The sequence below is a fragment of the Bidens hawaiensis genome, unplaced genomic scaffold, assembly GCF_021521415.1.
Source record: "Bidens hawaiensis isolate Kalapana, Puna unplaced genomic scaffold, B.hawaiensis_p1.1 tig00000055_1, whole genome shotgun sequence".
In the NCBI taxonomy this organism is placed as follows: domain Eukaryota; kingdom Viridiplantae; phylum Streptophyta; class Magnoliopsida; order Asterales; family Asteraceae; genus Bidens; species Bidens hawaiensis.
In genome coordinates, this window is record NW_027491016.1 from 7,726,785 (window position 1) to 7,752,248 (window position 25,464).

A 25,464-nucleotide genomic window follows, 5' to 3' on the forward strand; every position below is an offset into this window, starting at 1 on the left:
TTTAAAAAAAATCTAAAAAAATTAAAAGAGAGTCTAGATAAGTAATTAATTAGGTTTAATAATTAGAGTTTACCCATAATGTCCTAGGTTCGATATCCGTTCTTACTTGCTAACAACATAACGACCGGTACACTTGCCGATTGTGTGGTTTTTTTGGTGAATTCGGTAAAACTTGGTTAAAAATATTATACACACTTTTCACACATCAATTACCTGGGAAGGGCTAATGTAGTTGCTGACGCCTTAAGCCGGAAGAATGAGGAAGTGTTAGCTACTGTAAAGTCTTACAAACTGATTGTCAACACAGATCTCTTTACAGAAATCAGCAAGGTTCAGACAGAAGTGCTGGCAGATGAAGGGTTAATGAAGAAAGAGAGGATTTATGGGCAACAGACTAAGCTAATTAATAATAAACAAGGGATAAAGATCAGATTCGATCGAATGTGGATCCCGCGCCATGGGAATCTCATAAATCAAATCCTAGACGAGGCTAATAAATCTCGATATTCGATTCATCCAGGATCTAACAAGATGTATCAAGACTTGAAGAAGGACTATTGGTGGCCTGGTATGAAGAATGAAGTGGTTGATTATATCAGTAAGTGCTTGACTTGCTTACAAGTTAAAGCAGAACATCAGAAACCATGTGGGAAGCTACAGCCTCTAGAGATACCTGAGTGGAAATGGGAACACATCACTATGAATTTCATCACTAAGCTACCGCGTACAGCTAAGAATCATGATACTATCTGGGTGACTGTGGACCGTTTAACTAAGAGCGCTCACTTTCTGTCTATACGAGAGGTCATCTCGTCAGAAACGTTAGTGAACGTGTTCATTAAAGAAGTAGTGATGAAGCGTGGAGTGCCATTGTCGATCGTATCCGACAGAGATACCCGCTTCACTTCCTGATTTTGGAAGAGGTTCCATGAAGCGAGGGGAAAAAGATTGAACATCAGCACAGCGTATCATCCTCAAACAGATGGGCAGTCCGAGCAGACTATCCAAACCCTTGAGGATATGCTACGTGCATGTGTGTTAGACTTTGGAGGGAGTTAGGATGATCATCTTCATTTAGCAGAATTCTCTTACAACAACATCTATCATTCGAGTATTGGTATGCCTCCATTCGAGATGTTATATGGTAGACGTTGTAGAACTCCCGTCTGTTGGGGCGAGATTGGTCAGAAGGAGATTGGTAGTTTGGAAGTCGTGCAAAAAACCTCCTCGAGGTTTGATCTAATCAAGGCAAGGACGAAACCTGCTCAAGATCATCAAAAGTTTTATGCCGATAAACGACGACGACCGATCAAGTTTAACGTTGGTGACAACATGATGCTTAAGGTCTCGCCATGGAAAGGTATCATCCGATTTAGAAAGAGGGGAAAGTTGAGTCCCAGGTACATTGGACCGTTTAAGATCATAGCTCGTGTGGGAGAAGTGGCGTATAAGCTTGATTTGCCTGCAGAACTGGAAGGGATTCACTCTACCTTTCACGTTTCTCACTTGAGGAAATGTCTCGTTGACGACACGTTTCACGCGCTGTTGATGGACATAGAAGTTGATGAGCAACTGAATTATGTCGAGCAGCCAGTTGAGATCGTCGACCGTAAGGACAAACAACTTCGTCAAAAGGTTATCCCGTTAGTTAAGGTGATCTGGAAACATCGCAAGGGATCCGATGCGACGTGGGAACCAGAAGAGGAGATGCGTAAGTTCTACCAGCAGTTGTTTATGTAATAGATAGGTTTCGGGGATGAAACCTCTTTAAGGGGGAGAGACTTGTAATGCCTAGTTCCGATATATGATAAATAAAATGTTACGAGTTATTTTAGTTGACATATCATGAAATGTCGTTAATTAATTAATAAGTAGATAGTGGATAAGGATAATAAGGATTAATGGACTTAAGAAGGATTTGAGCCTAAAAGTCTTTGGGCTTTGCCTATTTAAACCCTAAAACCCTAAATCTCATCCTTATCCTAATCATTTCATCATCATTTCTCCAATCATCCTACACCACACACCCATACACTCACAAAAACCCCTGTGCACCAACATTCAAATCCAACCTCAATCCATTCAAGTTATTCAAGTTTTAAAATATATCATTTTGCTACATTATATTGTTTTGTTCATCATTATTATATTTAACAACATATTGCTTTGTTTTGATATATATATATGTGTGTGTGTGTGTGTGTGTGTGTGTGTGTTAAATTTTTTGGGGACCATTTTCATAATTCGTGCAAGGCCCACGAAAACAATCGAACTCTCGGAAACGGCCCTGTGCGTAACCTAGTCATCGCGTATCGCTATAACTTAATTGATAAGATTGTAGTGTAGCGCAACACCACCCATTTATTGATTTTTGTGAGAATCTGTCGCGTATCGAGACGGGATTATTCTCAGCCCATGGCGCATCACAATGAAATGAAAATTTAGATTTTTCATTTTCATCCTTCAACTTTTCAAAGTTGACAAAGTTGGACCGAAAGTTTCGTGGTGTTATAGATTTGATGCAATGTGATCTACAAAGATTCAGTAGCATAGATGTTGACTTCAAAATGATTAAAAAATTATAACTCGAAATATATATCAAAAACTAAAACAGAAAAAAAAAACTAAATCGTTTTGGCAAATTCTGTCAACCCATTTTTCTCGTTCCATTAAAATAAAACTCAAATAATGTGTAACGCCTAGTTCCGATATATGATAAATAAAATGTTACGAGTTATTTTAGTTTACGTATCATGAAATGTCGTTATTTAATTAATTAAATAATAAGTAGATAGTGGATAAGGATAACAAGGATTAATGGACTTAAGAAGGATTTGGGCCTAAAAGCCTTTGGGCTTTGCCTATTTAAACCCTACATCTCATCCTTATCCTAATAATTTCATCATCATTTCTCATATCATCCTACACACACCCATACACTCACAAAAACCCCTGTGCACCAACATTCAAATCCAACCTCAATCCATTCAAGTTATTCAAGTTTTAAAATATATCATTTTGCTACATTATATTGTTTTGTTCATCATTATTATATTTAACAACATATTGCTTTGTTTTGATATATATATATATATATGTGTGTGTGTGTGTTAAATTTTTTGGGGCCCATTTTCATAATTCGTGCAAGGCCCACGAAAACAATCGAGCTCTCGGAAACGGCCCTGTGCGTAACCTAGTCATCGCGTATCGCTATGACTTAATTGATAAGATTGTAGCGTAGCGCAACACCACCCATTTATTGATTTTTGTGAGAATCTGTCGCGTATCGAGACGGGATTATTCACAGCCCATGGCGCATCACAATGAAATGAAAATTTAGATTTTTCATTTTCATCCTTCAACTTTTCAAAGTTGACAAAGTTGGACCGAAAGTTTCGTGGTGTTATAGATGTGATGCAATGTGATCTACAAATATTCAGTAGCAGAGATGTTGACTTCAAAATGATTAAAAAATTATAACTCGAAATATATATCAAAAACTAAAACAGTAAAAAAAACTAAATCGTTTTGGCAAATTCTGTCAACCCATTTTTCTCGTTCTATTAAAAAAAACTCAAATAATGTGTAACGCCTAGTTCCGATATATGATAAATAAAATGTTACGAGTTATTTTAGTTTACGTATCATGAAATGTCGTTATTTAATTAATTAAATAATAAGTAGATAGTGGATAAGAATAATAAGGATTAATGGACTTAAGAAGGATTTGGGCCTAAAAGCCTTTGGGCTTTGCCTATTTAAACCCTAAAACCCTAAATCTCATCCTTATCCTAATAATTTCATCCAATCATCCTACACACACCCGTACACTCACAAAAACCCCTATGCACCAACATTCAAATCCAACCTCAATCCATTCAAGTTATTCAAGTTTCATCAATCCCAAAAGGTAAAACTTACAATCATTTCATTATAAACCTCGTTAAGGTTATTAACATAAAACGAGCCAAGCAAAATGAGTTTCAAGCAAATATAATATCAATAATAACAATAATATCTTGAGCTTTAAACAAACAATAATAAAAACAGTACTACAGTTTGTGTGAATGACAAAATACGAACAATAAAAACCAGTGTGAACGGGGTTCATTGGAACCCGGAGCCCGTAACCGGAGAACCCATTTCCGATGAGCAGCAAACAAGAACGCGAAACCATAGACACAGCCTCGTGAATCAGATACAAACCCGAAAATGGCACCCAGATCCACACCCGAACCGAGCCTATATGAGAACCGACAAAACCCAATAAGAGCCGGTCTGCGAAACAAAAAAAAAAAGAGAAGAAACAAATCGCGCGAATTAATCCTCACGCGAAATCCGGCATGCGAAAATGTGTGCGAAATCATACGAACTTCGCGCGAAACTCCTCATGTGAAACAACCCAAGCAAAAAAGTATGCGAAACAACCCAAGCGAAAAAGTATGTGAAAATCCTTAAGCGAAATCTTCATGCGAAAAGCCTTGTTGCGCGAAAGGTTTGGGCAGGCGAAGCAAACTCACGCGACTTGGTTGAGAACCTCCAGTCGACTTGAGTGGACTGCCGCTGTAGATTGATGCCCGGCCATGGTGGCCGGAATTTAGAGGCGGCGGCTAGGGTGCTGTGGGAAAGGAGGAGAGGAGTGATGGTGAGGGAGGGTTAGGGGGAATTGGTCACGGGTGGGTTGTAAGGGTAATGGATGGTTAGGAATGCTTATCTATTAATAATAATAATAATAATAATAATAATAATAATAATAATAGTAATAAATAATAATAACAATAGGATGAGAAACCAAATGGGACCCAAACCCAAGATCCGACCGAGTGAGACCCGCGACCCGAACTCGCTTACGGAAACATAAACTTGTAAATGCGTTAGGAATGTGAGTTAATAATAATGAAGTTAATATAATATAAATATATAATAACAATGAATAAGTTAAGGACATTAAATTAATATGAACGAATAAAGAAGGTTACGTGTCGGTTTCGGTTGACTTAAAGGTTAAACCCATTAACTTAAGAAAATAAATAATAAACAAATATAACGGATTAATACATGTATGTTATTAACAGTTAGTCGGGCTCAGTTGAAGAAAGGATTCACTATTAACGGCGAACGTAACAGGATCCAGGTGAGTTCTAGCCCCTTTTATGTGTTATGTTTTCGGGGCTATGCACATACTACGATGTGTTTAGATTTATACACTTAACTTAAATGGTAAGTATATGTTAGATATATGTTTGTGTATGAATGTGAATGGTATGGATTGATTAATTAGTATGCACGTAATTTTATATTAGTTATGATTGAAGGAATTAGACAGGAAATGTAATGAAGTTAGAATGGTATGGTATATTAGAAGGCACCGGGCCTAATAATAACCGAGGTATGTAGTGCACTGGACCCTTATAATTTCCAAGGTATGTAGGGACTAGACTCTGAGGAGATCTAAGGTATGAAGGACACCGGATCCTTATAAATTGCGAGGTATGTAGGACACCGGATCCTATAAATTCCGAGGTATGTAGGGTCTGGACCCTTATAATATCCAAGGTAAGTGAGGACCGGATCTTTATAGTATCCGAGGTATGTTCTCAGTAGGAAGTGTAAAAGTAAGAATGTATGTATGTATTTGGTGAATTTGGTGAATTTGAATCCTGAATAGTGATTGGATGACGAGATTTGATTTATAAAATAAATAAAAAAAGCCGTTTTCCCAAAACATTACATGACATTCATTCCATTAGAACTGCCACCGTATCACCGGCGAAGACCGTGGTTGTCAGATAGATCGTAAAGTGAACCCTAACGCCACTCTAATTCACGCATTACACTCTCTATCTACTACTCTTTTCGGAACAAAAACAAAAGCAAATGATGAGCTGTCACAATCACTTGTTCCAGACATTCAATTAGGGTTTTCAGTTTCCATGGCGAAGAAGGTGTATGAAGTCTGGAAAGGCCGAAATGTAAGATTTTAAACCTTTTCATTTCAACTTCCTTCACTTATTACACTTCTGTTTGTTTTGGGTGTTATTATTATTTGAAATTGAAATGGGGCTTTTTGCTTATTAATATTACCTGTAGATGTAGTTGAATTGAACAGCATTTTGCTCATAAAGTGAACTTTTTATCAATCCATTAGGGTTTCTGATTGATTTGTGTGATGCATACATACATACATACAGTATATTATATACAGGACAATCTATGTATAATGCATAGTTGTCAAAGGGTTAGCCTTGGACCTAGGTGCTTAAACAGAGAGGGCTCGAGATAAGCAAACCATGTAGCATAACTATACCATTATTTCGGGGCTGGTTTTGGCTAGGTCATCTTAGGCTGGTTTTGCCGGGATTTTTAGGATTTGGCCAGAATCTCACCTATATATGGTTGGAATCTTGTTCGAAGGTCGACTCATCGCCTGAATGGCTTTTAACTGCATAGGTAAAAAAAATAAGGGGATTTAAGGTTTAACATGCCCAACAATACGTGATTTTTGATTATTATTAATGCACATACGACTTCATAAATCATTTGTATTCTGTGATTTAGATTGTTACTCTAACATTATGTTTTGTTGGTCTTTGTTTACAGAAATTCTTTCTTGGAGGGAGATTGATATTCGGTCCAGATGCTAAATCTTTACTTGCTACTTTTTCACTGATTGTTATTCCAGTTATTGTTTTCTGTGTATTTGTTGGAAGACATCTTCGCCATGAGTTTCCGTCATATAATGCAGGATATGCCATTATTGTTGCTGCAATCCTCTTCACAGTCTATGTTAGTTTTCTTACTCTTGTGACCTGACTGAATAGAATGTAACTATTTTGACATGACCCATGTTTTGATTTTACTTTTTATAGGTATTGGTGCTGCTTCTTTTAACTTCAGCGCGTGATCCTGGGATTGTACCGCGTAACTCACATCCACCAGAAGAAGAATTTTCACATGATAGACAAACGCCGATGTTACAGTTTCCAAGAACCAAGGAAGTTATGTATCGTGGGATTACGGTTAGAGTCAAGTATTGTGATACATGTATGCTTTACCGGCCTCCGAGGTGCTCTCATTGTTCCATCTGTAACAATTGTGTCGAACGGTTTGATCATCACTGTCCTTGGGTGGGCCAGTGCATCGGGCTGGTACGGTTTCAGTTCTCACAACTTTTTATTAGAGGTGGCAATTTGGGACTACACCAATTAATGTGACAATGTGTTGATTTGGGTTGGGTATGATCTCAAACGGGCCAAAATGTCAAATGTTTATAACAGTTCAAACATGCTTAAAATGGCCTAGTGTTAAGTTTCTTAATGCATACAAACGCCTATATTGTTTTATTAAAAATAAGACTGCTATTGTAATGATTTTGATTTTTTAAGGGTAGGTCTGTAAACGAACCGAATTTTCAATGAACAGTTTGTGAACCGTTTGGCTAGAAGTTTGTTTATGTTCATTTTTTTAATAAACGAACGAACATGAACAAAGATTTTTCATTTACATAAAATAACGAACATGAACATGTCTCTCGTTCGTTCATTTATTTTCACGAACGTTTGTAAATGTTGGTTCATTTAAATCCATTTATGCTTGTTAGTTTACATTTTTTTCATTTACGTTTGTTAACATATTCATTTAAAATTTTTGACCCATTACAACTGAGTCTAGTTAATGAGTTTTAGGCCTGGCACACTGTTCTTCATGTTACTTTTAACTGGTTTTAGCTCAGTTATGTTCGTTTATACTTTATACTGTTAATAAGCAAACATGAACATGCTCATCTTTTAACTAACCGACACAAACATGAAAACCTCAGTTAAATTAAAATGAATGAACATGAACATGCTTCGCCTGGTTTGCTTACAAGCCTATTTAAGGTAAACTGCATGACATAGAAATGAATTTTACACTTTTTAATGATTTTAGCAACCATTATGCATTCTATTACTGATTTTAGCAACCAGTAGAGTGTATTATTAAGTAGTTACAGAATGTTAAAATGAGACTGGTTGCTAACATCAGTAGTAAAATGGACAAAAAGTTATTTTTAGGTCATCACAGTTTGACCTAGTCTGTTTCAACCCTTACTAAAAAAAGCCTGTTTTGAAATGGGCCCACTTTGACATGTCATCAGAGTGAGGTGCAGAAGAATCAAGCTTGGAATCGGAACCTTTTTTAACTCAAGCTGAAACCAATTATGAAACTAGTTTGAGAAAAATAAGTTTGCATCCTAACCAAACCGTAGCCTTGAAAACGGTTCAAGAACTACTCCATTGAAACCGGTTAAACACGAACCGAATCCTATATACCCGGTTTCAAACTCGAACCGATCTTTTTCCTCTTTAAACCTGGCAGCCCGAACCGGTTTGCGCCAAAACTTGACGTTGACCGTGCTTGACCGAACTAGAAACCGATTTGTGCATTATCTTGCCACCTCTCTTTTTTCTCTTTTCACCCTTTTTATTTTTTTAATTAATCATTAGTTATGTTGTGGTTCAGCGGAATTATCGTTTCTTTTTCATGTTCGTTTCTTCCTCAACAATTCTATGCATCTATTTATTTTCGATGTCGGCTTTATACATGAAGATTTTGATGAATGATATTGAGGGTACTGTTTGGAAGGCCATGAAAGAATCACCTGCTTCAGTTGTATTAATGGCTTATTGTTTTATTTCACTTTGGTTCGTTGGTGGACTCACGGGATTTCATCTTTACCTTATCGCGTCAAACCAGGTTAGTTAAATCTACACTATTTGTATTGTGATTTTATTATAGTAACTAAATACTTACTTTAGTAATTAGACCCGACATGCCACTCTACATAGCAATATAGCATGCACAAGTCTAGCATATTATAAACTTATAATATAGGTATTTAAACCTTGATTTGAATGATTTGATTGTTACAGCTTCAAGTAGCCAAAAACACTATTTATAAAATTATGACAAAAACTAGCGTTGTGAACGAGCCGCTCGTGAGCCACTCCAAGACCGGCTCGCTTAAAGCTCAAAACAGGCTTGAACTTTTCAACCGAGCTTGACTAGGCTGCGAGCCTTAATGGGCCTATTATTTATATAAATACAATAGTTTTTATTTTATAATACATATAAGATTACATAACAAAATATTATTATACATATAATTATGATAAGAATGACTAAATAATTATATTATATTTATACAAGGAATTATGCAAATGTATACAAAAGTAAATATTTAATAAATAATAATCAAGCCAAGCCCGAGCTTGAAAAATTATAACGAGCTGAGCTCGAGCTTCACTACCGACCTTGACTAGGCTCATGTGCCTAAGCGAGCCTGTTATTTATATAAATACAATAGTTTTTATTTTATGTAATAAATTTATAATTGGATAACATATTTATTATATATAAAATGTTTTATAAAAGTAACTGAATAAAATACATTTTGTTATATATAAAGAATTATAATTATAAATGTATGCAAAAGGCAAATATATAATAAATAACAATCAAGCCGAGCTCGAGCTTGGAAACTTATTAACGAATATTAGCGAGCCGGGGTCGAGCTTCAAAACCGAGCTTGAGTATATATATATATATATATATATAGTAGTTTTTCTTTTGTGTGATAAATAGAAAATGACATTATAGGTATTATTGTACATAGAATTATGACAAAAATAACTAAGTAAAATATATTTCTTAATAATATTAAGATTTATAACGAGCTCGCCTCGTTTACACCCCTAATTACTGCTACATATTTTATTACAACCCGATTATCCGATTGTGATTATCCAATATTTGTTTGTTTCAGACAACCTATGAGAACTTCCGTTACCGAGCCGACAGCAGATACAACCTTTATAGTCGAGGTTGCATAACCAACTTTTTTGAAGTTTTCTGCACAAAAATCAAGCCATCACAGAACAAATTCCAACACCCATTTCAAGAAACGCAACAACGACCACCTCCGGCCGCCGCTCGAGAATCTGCTGCCAATGATGCAGGCCCAGAGGACCCCCGTGTGAAGGTTGAAGATGACCTGGATATTGGTGGTGATTTATTAAAGATGTCTCAACGTCATAACATTGTAGGGATTGAATCGGATATACGTAGCAGAGGGAATGATGAAGATTAGATTTTCGGTTTTAATTAGTTGGTTGAATTTGATGAGGACGTGTGGATGGTGTAAATTTTCGAGGGGGCGAAATTGTCGTCTTGAGTCTTGGTTAGTTGGTTTTGGTTGAGCGATGCACTTGTGTGTTGTTATGGACTAGTCTTTGGTACTTGGCTTTATTCTGTGTAAATTAACTATTCAATAGTTATGAACATGATGAATTGTGTTGATTATGCTTGTTGGTCAGTGTGTAAACTCGGTTGATAAGCTTGAAACATAAGAACCAGGCCGCCAAGCCGAACCACGACCAGCTATGTGTGACCTGATTCTTGGGTCTGTTTTCTTTTTAGGCTTTGTGCATTTACATTTTTAGGCTTTTAGCATATGTATAAAGTTTTAGTTCATGAAAAACAAGGATACCATTGTCGAGTTCGAAACTCCAGCATTGTCAAATTAAACGTACTTAATACATTTTGTTATATCGTTACCTTTTAACCCCTATTCTGAGTTTAAATTTGTGGTATAGTTTTCGGGTCCAACCTTTTGCATTTAGGATTTTTGGATTTGCAGTTACATGAGCTCCTCTACTGTCTACGCGGGTCTTTTATGACAACATATATTAAATAAAATTCATTTTGAATGAAAGAGATATTTCACATAAAAGTATAATATATAAACGCAGCCCGTTTTGGTTTCTCGCTCCCCCAAACTATAGTTAGCGGTTCGGCCCAAAAGTTTCATAAAAGCCATCCAAACCGAAACGTAAACACCCCTATTTAAATATACAGCAATACTAGCAAATATAAACCTCAACAAATTCAAAACTTGACAAGAAATCACAAAAATTAAATAACTAGAGAAGAATGAAAGCTGTGTTAATTACGACAAAACAAATTAAGAATACCATAATCTGAAGAAAAAAAATAGCTGGAATATGAACAAAAGTTTTAACTGCTGTCGAAGCAAAATGCATAAAACTCACTCGTTAGTATCATATCATTATGCTGACTTAATACAGCAAACCGATTAAACTTGTTGCAATTGACTCTTTGAGATTTGTTGTACGATGTACGATGATGCCATCATAATGACATGATACAAAAATTGTCCTCCAAACACTTCCTCCTTAAAAAGACCGAAACACAACCCAAAGCTACATCCTCAAACTACATTATCCTGCATGAACATGTTTTTCCGGTACTGTTTCCAAATTCATCATCTGATTCACTGTGTTCACTGCAAGAACGCGTGTACAATGTGTTAGCAAACATTACTGTTCAAATAAAACACTGAAGAAAAGAATATATAACATGTAGATATTAGTTAATTAACTGTTTAATCAAAATCATTTGGTATACAGACTTCAGCCATTCACTAGGTTTATTATTTCTAACGGGTCAAATGTGTTAAACGAAGACACCGTATGCACTAGCACTCAGTATAGTTTACGATAATAAAAAGACGCTTTATTTCAAATACAGCTCCGTTTTTAACAAGATTTATATATGAACGTGCAGAAAAATAATTACAACAACGTATGTAGTTTTCTCTTTGAAATATAATACACACATAATGTATCACAACACATTCTTTGATTTTTATCATATATGTATCAAACAGATAATGCATCAATTTAAATAACAAACAAAATCATACCTAGGCTCAAATTCCCGAATTTCACAAAGTTCACCACCTCTAACATCAGTCCAATGCACACTCCGTCTAGCACTTTGGAAAACAGGCTCAACCTCGTTCCCGGCCTCATCACCATCATTAACCGCAACCGAGACGGCAACAGTCAGGTCCCGTTTCTTCAAGCTGCTTTTAAGCGAAATTGCGCTTATGCCATTACCATCACCTTCCAAACACGAGGCCCGGGAATTTTGTTCAACCTTTTCTAAACGAGACGAGTCTTTAACAACGGCTTTCTGGTGCTGGGTGGGTCCCACAGACGGGCTCTCGGGTCCACCAAAGCAGGTGAATGAAGCACACCCGCAGGCACAACGGTTCTTGTTGGCAGCCAGCTGTAGGTCAGGGTCGGGTTCTTGGTCCACCAAATGGTACTGAGTCCACGGGGTAACTCTCATGGGCTTCTCCTCCTTTTTGTGGCCCAAAAGAAGTAGGTTCAACCCGTTACTATAGCCCGACGCCGAGGAAGAGAAAAGCCTTCCTCCTTCCACTGCTAATAACATCAGTTCTTTTCATTTGGGCCCACCATAAAATCTGATCTTTATTCAAATCCAATAACCTTTTAAATAAATACCTGCATTGTCATATTTTCCAATTACTTGACTTTTTAACGAGAACTAGCAAGCAAAATACAACTGCCGAATCTCTATTGTTTCAATAATAATATAAACATCTGAATAAAGGGATTGCAAATTTGATCCATTTCCTTTTCAGATAAAGTTTTCTTTATCAAACATGAATTCGAAAACCGTTACAATAAACTAATTATCAAACCGAAACTTATATACCCTTAATCCGTTACTTATATGAATAATCGCAATGTGTAACACGCAACACTGCATACTTAAACCATCAAAAGTGATTATCAACTTTCAAAGCACACATCATACAAAAACGCGCGTACGCACAATGAGATTACTAAATCCTTTATAAATTTGTTAAAAATGTCTGCTTGAATAAAAACTGTAAACCCTAATCTGGGAGCAAAACAGTAAAAAATGGCATACAAGAATTGAGCTAAATTAGTGTTACTGTAACAATGTTTGAAATGCATTAATGATCTCTGTAAACATCAAAGCATTGATATATCAAACCCCACGAAGATCGTACGGAATCAAAGCATTACGATCTACAAACAGAAGCTTTAGATTGATGAATAATGAGTAGAAATGAACAAAATCCCCAATCCAATTGATGCATTATGATAACGAAACCCTAAGATCGAGTGACAAGTACCTAAAAAACCCGAATTAATTAGGACTGGCGGATCTGAGAGCGGATTCGGGTTGCCGTCGGATAGTACGGTGGCCGGAAAATGGGTACGAAGAAGAATGACTGCGGTGTGTGAGATTAGATTAGGAATAAAATTTATATTTATTATGTGGGCTATGTGTAAAAAAGTATTTTTTTATTATTTTAGGACAACTCAATATGAAATTTTAATTAATTAATTATTGGTTTCAATTATGTCAAGTTTTTACCTTCTTTAAACCAAGATTTTAATGGTGTAATGTAACATCCTATCAATTAAAATTTAAAACCAATTTAATTTTGATTAATGCTGGCTTTTTCATAAACCGGTTCAAACTCAAAACCAATTTGATTTTATGTTAAAGTGTTGGATATCATTAAGGTGACGGGTCCAATTTTGGATCTTTGAACTGAATATTAAGAAAAATGAGCTATTTTGGCCTTTTTGTAATGGTATGAAGTCTTGTGACGGTTTATTACTTGTTGACATCGGGAGACCATTATTAGGGGTGAAGCTTCTTGGGGGAGCTGTTAGTAAAGACATCGGGTTTATTAGGGGGTTGGCAAAGAAGAGAGCTACTAATGTTGTTGATTTGATGCGTCTTCTCTCAAAACTTGGTGGCCCACAGAGTGAATTACTTTTGCTTCGATTATGTATGGGTATTGTTAAATTTTTCTTTGATTTGAGAACATGCCAACCTGTACACATGATAGACGCAGCGTTGTTCTTTGACAAGGGATTGCATGATGCGATCGAGGACATTGTAGTTTGTGGAGTTCCTTTATTTGGAGACCTCCAATGGCGATTACCCATTAAGAATGGGGGTTTTGGGTTGTATTCGGCAGTAGAGGCTTCCTCCTATGCGTTTGTGGCCTTGAGAGCCCAATCGTGGGCCCTTCAGGATCACATTTTGCAAGACAATGGTACATGTGGCATGGATTCTGATTTTTCTTGTGCTTTGGCTTGTCTTCGTGATTTGATTCCAAACGTCGATCTTAGCAGTTTCACTAACAAAGAGACCGCCCCCTCTAAAGCTCAACATGCAATGGCGAGTGCTCTTTTTAGTAAAATTGTTCACGATATGGAGTCACACTTTGACATGACAAGTAGACAAAAAGCCATTTTTAGTGTCTATGAGCACCACATGCTCAAGATTTTCTTCTTGCTATCCCTATAGATGGGTTAGGCCAGCATATGTCTTTAGTGGAGTATCGTACTATCTTTAAATATCGCCTCATGATTCCTTTATTCCCGGTTGATGAGATATGTCATATTTGTCATAAGGCGTGTTTAGACTCACACGGGGAGCGCGCGGTGCATTGTAAAGAGCTACAGGGGTTCAAGTACCGACATAATCTGGTTAGGGATGTGTTCTTCGACATATTCAAGCGCACCGAAATTTATATTAAGAAAGAAGCACCTGTGAATTCCCTGGCTGACCCGTCGGAGGGAAGATCATCTATTCGACCGACTGACATTTTGGTGTTTGGATGGATAGGAGGAAAACATGCGTGTATGAATTTAACAGGGGTTTTCCCTCTTGTGTGCTTAGGGAGTATTGGTTTCACAGTTGGTCAAGCTGCTTTAAAAGTTGTTTCAGGCAAGGTGACTAAACATGAAAAGGCGTGTCTTGACAACCAACATGTATTTATTCCTTTTGCTTTTGGCACTTTTGATTTCCTCGTGCCTGAAGCTGTGGAGTTACTTACCCGAGTTCAGCGGGTCATGCATAGTAATGTTATGACTCCAAGATTAACGAATGTGGTTTTAAAAAGATTGGATTTTGCAATTCAATAAGGGGTAGCAGCGTAGCTTGTTGTCTGTTTGCCTTCTGTTACAATGTAATCACTACCTTGCTTATTACTATAAACACTTAGAGATTTAAAAATAATTATTATAATTAATAATGTTTACAAATAAAAAAAAACTTATGGGCTTAATTGGTTCCAAACCAGTTTTTATATAATAGGTTTCAAACCAGTTTGATTTTGGTTTGATTTTGGGCCGGTTCGGTAACTGGTTTATTTTCCCACCTCTAGGGCTGGCTCAACCTCTTTGATTGCCTAAAATGAAGTATATTAAAAAAATTATCTTGTTTTCACTCCAAATAAAGTAAGATGCTGTCATCATTTTTTGCAAATGCATAAGTAATGCAATTTCTTTAACTTTCTCAGACATTATTCAGTTTAAATGCCGCTCAAATCATACGCATTAATCCAAATCCCAAATTACAAATGTATAATTATTAATTTTGTTTTAGAAATTGAAGGTCTTAGAAAATCTCGCCTAAAGCTCTATCTTCATTTCAATGTCCCTGAAGACGAGACGGCCTTGCCCACCTCTATGGTTTTTTGTACAAGTCAATTTTTCAAACTACAACCACAAATTCATTTAGGTGTTGCGAGTTTAAATCTCAAGTGTTTTTCACTATGCGGGAAAACTCATTTTTACAAAAGTGTTTTCCACAATGCGGGGAAACTTTTGGCCTAATAGTAATATTAGTAGATTTACTTACGGTTTATTTAATTTTAACTCTTGATTTAGATTTGTTAGCGTCTGAAGGGGTATGCACCCGCCTTAACATCGAGCGGGGCGGGTCAACCCACAAGATATAGACAAGAGGCTTGAAATCAGGATGTCATGAAGACACAAAGCCAAAACCTATGCGCAAGCGCATGAAACATCTGCGCGTGGCGCATATCACATACGCGCAAGCGCATGAAACATCTGTGAGAATAAAGAGAAGACCTTGCGCATCCCCGGGATAGGCGCATAAAGGCCGCGCGTAAGCGACACACAACAAATGAGACAATAGTCTAATCCAAATCAGGATAAGGACAACCATGATTGTACTCATCAGGCAACCTTCCAGAAGGTATCTTTTAAGGAATAAAGAATGTGCTGATGTTGACAGCTGCCAATGAAGGGTGGACAACTCAGCAAAGCCCATGTGCCACCACGTGATGGCACATGGGTCAGGTGAAATACCTTGGTCAGAGAATAATCAATGAAAAAGCACCAGGTGTCCTAAGTACACGTGGCGCGAAGCAATAGGAGGAGGCCAAAAAGGCCCTAACAGGGTCTGAGCCCAGTCATTGGAAACCCTAATACTATAAATACCACACCACCTCCACAGTTGGAGGGAAGCAGGAAAATATACTCTAAGTCCTTTACTCATTTTCACATCCTGATTATCTTCTCCTACAATACCTGATTCTCACACCGGAGGGTTACCCCAAAGAGGACCCCTCTGTCCCTTTCTGAGGGGTAAGCTCACGGTGCTGTTCGTTTTATAGGTGGAAGAACTCGTATCTCGGAAAACCATTGGTGATATAGCACACTCGTACCCGAGGAACGTTGATCGTATACAAGTAAGTCGATACACGCTTCTTCAGCGTCCATTGGTGATGATCGTACTAGTAGTGGGATGGTTATTGTTGCAAGTCATAACATATAATATGAACTACTTGTTTTGCGTATATACACACATTTTTTAAAATAAGAAAATGAGACATCTTAGACTTGAAACAAGTTAAACACGAATTATTTGTTCGTTACAAATATAAGGCGTCCCCTTAAAGTCGTAATACCATGTGTTTTAGTTGCAAACAAAAGGCGTCCCACAAGGGCAACCATCTATGCATGGAGTACTAGACTACTAGTGTCGAGTAGAGAGAGGATAGAGATGCCCTAACAATGTTAAAGGCAAGACCATGTTGGAAGGAATTATTTGGATGGTCCAAAAGCAACACCAAACTCGTAGTCTTTTGATGCTTTTTATAAATGTATCTTTAGAAATGCCTTTAGTAGACCTTTGACATAGGTTATTATATTATAAGATAGAATAGAATGTTGGTGGTACCATTGAGATTCTATAAAAAGCAAATGAAAAAAGGAAGGTGGTCTTGTTCCAAATTTCATGACAGGGCTTTATGTCAAATTTAATCATTACTAATAGAATTGAAAAAAAGGGGAAAAAATGTTGACTTGGGTCATCTTTACCCATCTTGGCATGATCGGATCCGTCTCATCTTAGATTTAAAAATATTTGTTTTGGCCCATCAAACAACCTTTTAGATCTACAATACAAAGTGTTTAAGAACTATATAAAATTAAGCACCACCCAAAAACTATCTTCAATTTTCTTTATACTTTCTTGTGGTGTTACTTTTTGTACTTAACAATTGCCAAACCTTTTGTTTAAAAAAAAAGTGTGAAACGCTCCAAAATGTTTAGATCCTGAAAACTGGACACAAACTGAGAACTTCACGTACGCGAAGCGGCGAAGTGTTGCTATATGTGCAAGTGTGCACGCTTTATGTACAACCCTTAACTAACTACATCTCTTTTACAAATTAGTTGTTTTTTCCTTTTTTTTTTTGTATGTGTTATCAACATATTTGGTGCACTGCCCCTTGACGGGTCCGTTCTCCCAATTCCCAATTATCCACTTTTGAGTTACAACTTACAATCATGTTTCTACTATTTTTTTTTTTTGTTTTTTTCGAATGGCAGATTTTATTAAAACAAACAGCCCAAAATTACAAGTCCAGTCATGGGGACAAAACATGAAAACAACAGTTTCAATTACACCTTCAAACAATCAAGCCTAACTTTCCTAAGGTCTAAAGTTATTCATGATTTTGTAGTTCAAATTCGATCCTCTCTTTTTCGGTTTTATTTGGAACGGAATGTTTCTCGAGAAAACTTTCTTTTTTAAGGAAAAAATTATTAAATAACCGCAAGGAAACACAAGGACAAACAATACAACAAAGAGACAATTACATAATTTCAAGATGGATCACACCAAACTGTCCAACGAATAATGAGAGACGATGTATTTTTGAGCCAAAGGAAACCGAGCGACTTGATTTCTTTCAAAATATTCGCCGTCTTAGCCTTTATGTTAGAGAAATGTGCTTCATTCCTACACTTCACCAACATGATGTTAGTATAATGCCTTAAAGGATTTCCTTTGGTACATCGTTTACCCAAACCGATTTGTGTAGTTCAAACAAATCTCTAATTATGAAAGCAAAAAATTTGATTGATCTTGTACCAACTACTGATACCTTACCAACCCACCAATGCTATGTAGCACAATGTCAAAGATGGCATGCCGTGTTATAATAATAATAATAATAATAATAATAATAATAATAATAATAATAATAATAATAATAATAATAAAGGTGGACTCTAAGATTATATGCTAACTCCTCTAATGCAAACTGTATATAAAAAATGTAACACGCTTCATTTAGGTCTCTAATGGAACATTTTGGTGGTAAAGATGTATGCAACCAAGTGATTATGGTTCGAATCCTAAAAAGTACAAATGTAATGATTTTAAGAATAAAGTAGGTGTAAAGTAAATTTGGCAAAGATGGGAGAGACATGCGCGCACCTAGTTAGTTACCCTTTAAATTTTCGTCGGTAGTGTAAATTTTTTTGTCGGTTTTCGTATTTTTTACCCCTGAAAAAAAATAGCATTACCTTTATAAGCTAAGCAGTTAATGCGGAAAAATATCAGATATTACTCAAGGACCGATATTTGAGATATCGATTATCGCGGTGGGTAGGGGTGCAAACGAGCGGAGCCGAGTCCGAGCTCGACTTGTTTTAACTTACACAAAGCTCAAGCTCGAGCTCGGCTCGTTTTGAGCTCGGCTCGTGACTAGATTCTCAAGCTCGAGCTCGGCTTGGGCTTGGCTCGTTTACTATTTATCAATTATTTTTTATATGATTATAATTATTTTTATATATTTTTTCTATTATAATTTTATGTATAATATATATATATATATATATTATTTAGTTATTTTATTTATTTTTTCATAACATTATATATATTAATTAATTATTATTAAATATATATTTTAAAAAATTATATAAATGGCAGGCTCGTTTAGGCTCGCGAGCCGGCTCGAGCTCGATAAGTGAAGCTCAGGCTCGGGCTTGATTATTAAATGAGTTTACTTTTAGGCTCGAGCTCGGGCTCAGGCTCAATTAAGCTCAGCTCGGTCGAGCTTTTTAACGAGCCGATCTTGAGTAGCTCGCGAGCAGCTCGGCTCGTTTGCACCCCTAGCAGTGGGATATCAGTAAATTTAATATCATGTAAACTTCATATACATAGCAATTTAACACTAATAATTCAGTATACACACCTACTGTTAACAAATTAACCTTTTGGAACTTGCAAAACAATAGCAATCGTAGCAAGTATGAACTGATTAGGACTTAAAACACTAATATTGAACCCTATAAATTGATAATTAAGACTTATAACATTGATATCGGGAATATCAATTATATATTGGTCGAATATCGGTCCAATATCGGTCAATATCGCCGATATAATCGGTAGCGATCTTTTGACCGACATTTTACCAAGGAACCGATAAGTGGTATATCGGTGATATATTGGCGGTATCAACTGCTTAACTTATAAGTTTAAAGTCCAACCAAATAAAAAGTTCAAATTAATTAAAGTCCAACCAAAATTTAAAGCCCAACCAAATTATACCCATTACCGCTTTACAAAATATTGTTCTTGTTTGGTTGGCTGGACATCAAAAACAATCACTGCTTCCAGTCACCCCTGCTGCCCTCGTACAGTCACTCACCGGCGACCTCCATGATGCAATCGACGCCCCTGCAGACGCTTCTCTAGGCTCCCTCTTCCATGGTTCGACCCTACATACCTTGGATACTATAAAGATCCGGTCCTCACATACCTTGGATCTTATCAACGTCCAGACCCTACATACCTCGGAATTAATAAGGATCCGGTGTCCTACATACCTTGGATATCCTCAGAGTCCAGTCCCTACTTACTTTGGATATTATAAGGGTCCAGTGCCCTACATACTTCGGTTATTATTAGGGCCCGGTGCCCTCTATCATACCATACAACTCTACCTTCATTACATTTCTTTCTACTTCCTTCAATCATAACTAATATAACAACTACGTGCATAATAGTTAATCAATCCATAACATTCACATTCATACGCAAACATATATCTAACATACACTTACCATTTAAGGTAAGTGTATCATTCTAACACATCGTAGTATGCACACAGCCCCGGAAACATAACACATAAAAGGGGCTAGAACTCACCTGACTCGCTTACCCTTGGCTTAGCCTTATCTTCAAGTTAGAATCATATTAGCGGTTTACTCATATGGGTCTATGCTCAATTAACCAATTCCATAATCTTTCTGGTCTTAGGTGCTCCATAAAATCAGTTGGCATCATGTGGGGACTACCCTGGCCCATTTATAAACTAGCCGGCCCAACATCCAAGGTCACAACTAAGTCCAGAGCCCCAAACATCCTTTTGCCAAATCTGATTACGCCTAAGTTCATGGCCACTGTTGCTTCCATTTCTCACATGAATTAAATTTTCCATGTTAAGGCACATTATTTTATGAAGATGTAATAAAAGTCAGCCCCTATTATTAATTCATTTCAAGGAGAATGAACTCTAATCAATAAAATCACTTTTGCGTCGTGTTCAGGAACCAGAGGCTTCCTTTTAAGATTTCCATATCTATGTTAGATCCAAGGCCAAGTTTTAAACTTTACCATTCCTTGTGACCCGATTTAGCGTTCCACAAATTTCTAGAACGAATCGAGTTCGTTTAAACCACCTTTTTATCCACTTTCTAAGCCAAATTGTGTAACACTTAATCAAGGCCAAGTTTCAAACGTTATGGAATCTAGTGACCCGATAAACTAATCTAAGGTTTAAACAACCATAGATCTAACATAAGACACCACCTTTTTCTCCATAAACGAGCTAGATCCTACTTGAATGAGGATGAATATGCTTGATCTTGTTTCACACTTGATTCTTGTACAAAAAGATGACGAAATAATCTTCTTAGATTTTGATCATTGAAAGAGAATGTTCGTGTGTGAAATTTATGGTGTAGGCAAATATGTGAAAGGGGTTTAGGGTTTATGGACAAAACAAGGGTATTTATACTTATAAACCTCTTTCAAGCCCATAGTAAGCCTATGTCATAATCCATAATTAAGTTCCTTTCAAATCCATTAAATAACTAATCTTTTATTTATTATTCAAAGTCCTAAACCGTGGATGTTACAAGACTACAGAGGTTTGGTCCACCTCTTCTGCTACAAATGCATGCAGATGTGATTCGCAAACTATAGACATTTTACCTCTAAAAAAACAAACAGCACACAAGCGAGTCATGCTGATAACTTGTTATAATATAACTACAAGCTTATTGAAGTAAGGTAAGAAGTTTAGAGGGAATTATGGAGAAGTAGTAAAAAATGTGAATTTATTCTAAGATGGTGCGTTTTTCTTATTACCACGGAGGTAGTATCCATTAATTAATTGTAGCCTTTCCACCCAGCATGAGTTTTCAGTGTAAGTAGGAAAAGCGAGGTGGAAGAGTGAGTCAAAGTGGTAAGCTCTAATTCATTTACGCCGATTGATTCACCAAGGTATCTCAATTTTAGGTTACCAGTGCCATTGTTATTAACTCTAGAATAGATTACTCTGCATTTCAACCCAAGCTACTTAATAATTCTCTACCTCATGTTCATTGTGTAATCATAACAATTATTGCAGTTGCACAATCACTAATTTCACTCACTGTTGTTTTAAATTATATATATATACCTAATATTATTTATATTTTGATCAATTTAAGTCATTTTTGTCAATTCACTATACAAAATGTGACAATGGTGAAAGTTTTGCTAATTCAATTGAAAACAACTTTAGAAAGAAAATGTGAACTTAAGAAGATATTTAATGATGCTTGTGGAGGTAGGATTTGATGGAGTCTAATGACTTTGTTTATCTTCTATTTCATACAGTGATGAAGTAGGAAAGCTGTCTTGGGTAATGTTGAATTGCAGAATTTTATTTCTTGTTTGAACAAAAATATACCAAAATGACTCCATCAAGTAAGGCTGATAAAAAAGCCGCAATCGACATTGCTGCATGGATGTTCAACATCGTCACTTCTGTTGGGATCATCATTGTCAACAAAGCTTTGATGGCAACATATAGCTTCACGTTTGGTATGAACTGTATTAGGATATTGCTTCTCGGTATCTTTTTATCACATTTTCTTTGTTACTTTTTATACATCTCAATCCCTCGTAATGAAGCAAACAGTTTATACGGATGACTTTTGTTCCTTTCAGTAGTTATAATAATTTTGGAATAATATTATTATATCTCTAAGCAAAGGTAGTTCACTACTTCATTTGTTATCGGGTCATAATTGAAGACCCCGTTTTCAAGCCATGTTGACGGTTGACCTCATTTTACTTTTGGAAACTTGACCTTTTTCTTCTTTTTTCGGGGCATAATCTTGATTGTTCACCACCCACAAAATTTTTTACATATTTCTTTTATTATAAAAATATGGTATCTTGTGGTTTACGTGTCTTTAAAATTTGCAGAACCTCAAACCTAGCCCAAAGTGCAGTTCAATCAAAAACCCGAACTTGAAACTAACTTATAGGATTACATTTACTGCAAATGATTTAAGTTTTCACTGTGCATAATTATTCATTTATATATCTGTTGACATCCAATTATATCTTTATATGCAGCTACAACATTAACAGGGTTACATTTTGTTACAACAACCTTGATGACTATTGCGCTTAGGTGGCTAGGTTATATCCAACCATCTCATCTACCCATTTCAGATCTTGTGAAATTTGTTGTATTCGCTAACTTCTCCATTGTCGGCATGAATGTCAGTCTAATGTGGAACTCTGTGGGATTCTACCAGGTAATATAATAAACTGTTATTCTTCTTATCATCATCCATCAATCTTTTCATGTAATTTTTTTTATCATTGTCAGATAGCAAAATTGAGCATGATCCCTGTATCTTGCTTGTTGGAAGTTGCGTTTGATAAGATTCGATACTCACGAGACACAAAACTCAGTATATTAATTGTTCTTCTGGGTGTTGCTGTCTGTACTGTTACCGATGTGAGTGTTAATACTAAAGGTTTCATTGCTGCTGTTGTTGCTGTTTGGAGTACAGCTCTTCAACAATATGTAAGTTAATAACTCTAGTTCAAATCTATGGCGCAATAATAATTACATAGTTGTTAGCACAGTTACTCTAATGTTTCTTACGCTTCTTAGTTCTCATGTTAAAAGCTTTTTGTGGATCCCAACCCATATTGTAATACACCCGTTATCCCAAACTAACTGTCTAGAAACCAAAAAAAAAAGGAAGCTTATGTTAAGGTTTGTGTAACTAATGCAATTTTTAGTTAGTGTGATGCCAACTTTACCCTTGCAATTGAATTTTAAGATACCATTTACGTTAATGGACCCAGATTGACTTTTCGTATAATTTGAGTAAGATCATTTTGACAAGCTGTATAATTTGAGTAGACCCAAATTACCCATTGTGTAATTTAACTAGTTGAGTAAATGGCTTTACGTGGGATATCTTTATTTTAACATTTCATTTCAGCTGCTTACTTTTTAGTTTCTTCTACTACATTTTTAAACAGCTGGGTCTTTTATGTTTTACTTTATCTATAAACTCATTTGCAGTATGTGCATCATCTACAAAGGAAATACCAATTGAGTTCTTTCAATCTGTTAGGACATACCGCACCTATCCAGGCTGGATCCTTGCTACTAGCAGGCCCCTTTGTGGATTACTGGTTGACAAATAAGCGAGTGGACGCTTTTAAATATGACACCTCATCTCTTGTAAGTACTCCATTTTGTCCCTACTGTTCACTCGGCTGTCACTCTTTTAGTTCATGATATGGATGTCTGTTAAGAAGTTTTGTCAAGTTTAAAAAATGACTATTTTACCCCTTGTCTAAAACAACAAAAAAGTTGAAATTACCAGAACATTCCATCGCCATTTTTTTAGTGAAATTTCAGCAAATCGCATGGACTATTTGTGTAATTATGTTACTTTATATTCATAAATCTAGGCTTGTAAATGAACCGAACAAACACGGACAATTAATGAACGGGGTTTTCTTGTTCGTGTTTGTTTAATTTTGTTTGTTAACCAGCATAAATGAACAGTTTACGATCATAAACGAACGAACATAACTGAACATAGATGAACGAGCATAATTGAGTTAAAACCAGTTAAAAGTAATATGAAGAACAGTATGTTGACCTGAGAAGTTATTAAAACTAAACTAAGTTTTAATGGACCAAAAAATTTTAATTGAATATATTAACGAACGTAAACGAGCCAACTTAGACAAACGTAAACTAATGAACGTAACTGAACGAACATAAACAAAATTAAATAAATGAACGCTTGCAAAGATAAATGAATTGACTTTGACTTTGACTTTTGGCTGTCATAACAATATGCAGTTATTCTTATTCCTGTCATGCACAATTGCAATTGGGACCAACTTGAGCCAATTCATCTGCATTGGGCGGTTCACCGCGGTTACATTTCAAGTCCTCGGTCACATGAAAACAATACTCGTGTTGACACTTGGGTTCATATTTTTTGGTAGAGATGGACTCAATATTCACGTGGTTCTTGGGATGATTATAGCCATTTTGGGCATGGTTTGGTACGGTAATGCCTCATCAAAACCAGGTGGTAAAGAACGCCGATCATATTCACTACCCAAAACACCAAAAAAGGACTCTCTTCTAGACGCTTCCGATGCCGATGACAAGGTGTAAGCAAATCATTGTCCCGAATGTTATAACACACAAAAAAGAAATTTAACAATTGAAACGCTACACATAATGTCTATCTTGCTAGGAAATTGGTGGAATCCGTTATTACTTTTAAGTTATATGGTTTTTGTATTTGGTAATGATTATAGTTATGATTTGAAGAACATAGTTAGAAGGGGTATAACATATTTCTTCATATGTTTTTTTAATCTATTATTTTTGTACTTAATTTATTTATAATTTACTTTAGTGTTAAATTATAAACACAAACTATCAAAGTTAATATAATAGAAAAACGTTTTATTACAAAATATATTATCTTAAAGTAAGTTTGTCTATTGCACCACAGGTGTAAGTTAACGGTACACTGTATTTAGGGTTCTGAACGAGTCGCGGTAATAGGCAATTTGAAGAGTTGAAAGAAGTTTGAAGAGAGCTGTGAATATTTAAGCTGCTGTCTTGAACCTCATATGATCTTTTGGCTTGATTGTACTTAGAAACCGAGTGTATTCATGGACTATTTACAGGACTTCTTAGAAGTATGAATTGTCTTGAGCTCAAGGGAGCTTGGGTCTAAGTTGAATTGACAAGTTGGTCATGCACGTGTTAACTCACGAATGTTCGTGTCATGTTTGAATTCATATGTTTTCATGACTTGCAGGTCCTGATCTTGTTCATGTCAACCCACAAACACCACCCCCTTATAGCACACCTAGTTT

The 25,464-nt window shown here is 36.1% G+C and overlaps 3 protein-coding genes across 3 annotated transcripts; 2 read left to right on the forward strand and 1 right to left on the reverse strand.

Annotated features, from left to right (window-relative positions):
- The first annotated feature begins 5,930 nt into the window (after positions 1-5,930).
- On the forward strand, positions 5,931-10,182 carry LOC143536017 (protein S-acyltransferase 8-like). Its single transcript, XM_077030134.1, has 5 exons — positions 5,931-5,972; positions 6,601-6,786; positions 6,870-7,148; positions 8,503-8,736; positions 9,806-10,182. Exons 1-5 carry the CDS (start codon positions 5,934-5,936, stop codon positions 10,127-10,129), a joined length of 1,062 nt encoding a protein of 353 aa, XP_076886249.1. The 5' UTR covers positions 5,931-5,933; the 3' UTR covers positions 10,130-10,182.
- A 634-nt stretch (positions 10,183-10,816) lies between these two features.
- LOC143535912 (uncharacterized) lies at positions 10,817-12,342 on the reverse strand. The gene is made up of 2 exons (XM_077030054.1): positions 11,765-12,342; positions 10,817-11,344 (listed from the first exon to the last, which is right to left on the reverse strand). Exons 1-2 carry the CDS (start codon positions 12,298-12,300, stop codon positions 11,275-11,277), a joined length of 606 nt encoding a protein of 201 aa, XP_076886169.1. The 5' UTR covers positions 12,301-12,342; the 3' UTR covers positions 10,817-11,274.
- Positions 12,343-21,989: 9,647 nt separating this feature from the next.
- Positions 21,990-24,980, forward strand: LOC143536114 (UDP-rhamnose/UDP-galactose transporter 6-like). The gene is made up of 5 exons (XM_077030205.1): positions 21,990-22,119; positions 22,660-22,844; positions 22,919-23,119; positions 23,630-23,791; positions 24,425-24,980. Exons 1-5 carry the CDS (start codon positions 21,990-21,992, stop codon positions 24,746-24,748), a joined length of 1,002 nt encoding a protein of 333 aa, XP_076886320.1. The 3' UTR covers positions 24,749-24,980.
- The last annotated feature ends 484 nt before the right edge of the window (positions 24,981-25,464 follow it).

Bases quoted from the DNA above. Each gene is read 5' to 3' on its own strand.
- LOC143535912 (XM_077030054.1), bottom strand. From the start codon at position 12,300: ATGTTATTAGCAGTGGAAGGAGGAAGGCTTTTCTCTTCCTCGGCGTCG. The intron at 11,345-11,764 runs GTATGATTTTGT...GCGTTCTTGCAG, and splicing joins ATTCGGGAATTTGAGCCTAG to TGAACACAGTGAATCAGATG.
- LOC143536114 (XM_077030205.1), top strand. From the start codon at position 21,990: ATGACTCCATCAAGTAAGGCTGATAAAAAAGCCGCAATCGACATTGCT. The intron at 22,120-22,659 runs GTATGAACTGTA...CTTTATATGCAG, and splicing joins AACATATAGCTTCACGTTTG to CTACAACATTAACAGGGTTA. The intron at 22,845-22,918 runs GTAATATAATAA...TATCATTGTCAG, and splicing joins ACTCTGTGGGATTCTACCAG to ATAGCAAAATTGAGCATGAT.
- LOC143536017 (XM_077030134.1), top strand. From the start codon at position 5,934: ATGGCGAAGAAGGTGTATGAAGTCTGGAAAGGCCGAAAT. The intron at 5,973-6,600 runs GTAAGATTTTAA...CTTTGTTTACAG, and splicing joins AAGTCTGGAAAGGCCGAAAT to AAATTCTTTCTTGGAGGGAG. The intron at 6,787-6,869 runs GTTAGTTTTCTT...TACTTTTTATAG, and splicing joins CAATCCTCTTCACAGTCTAT to GTATTGGTGCTGCTTCTTTT.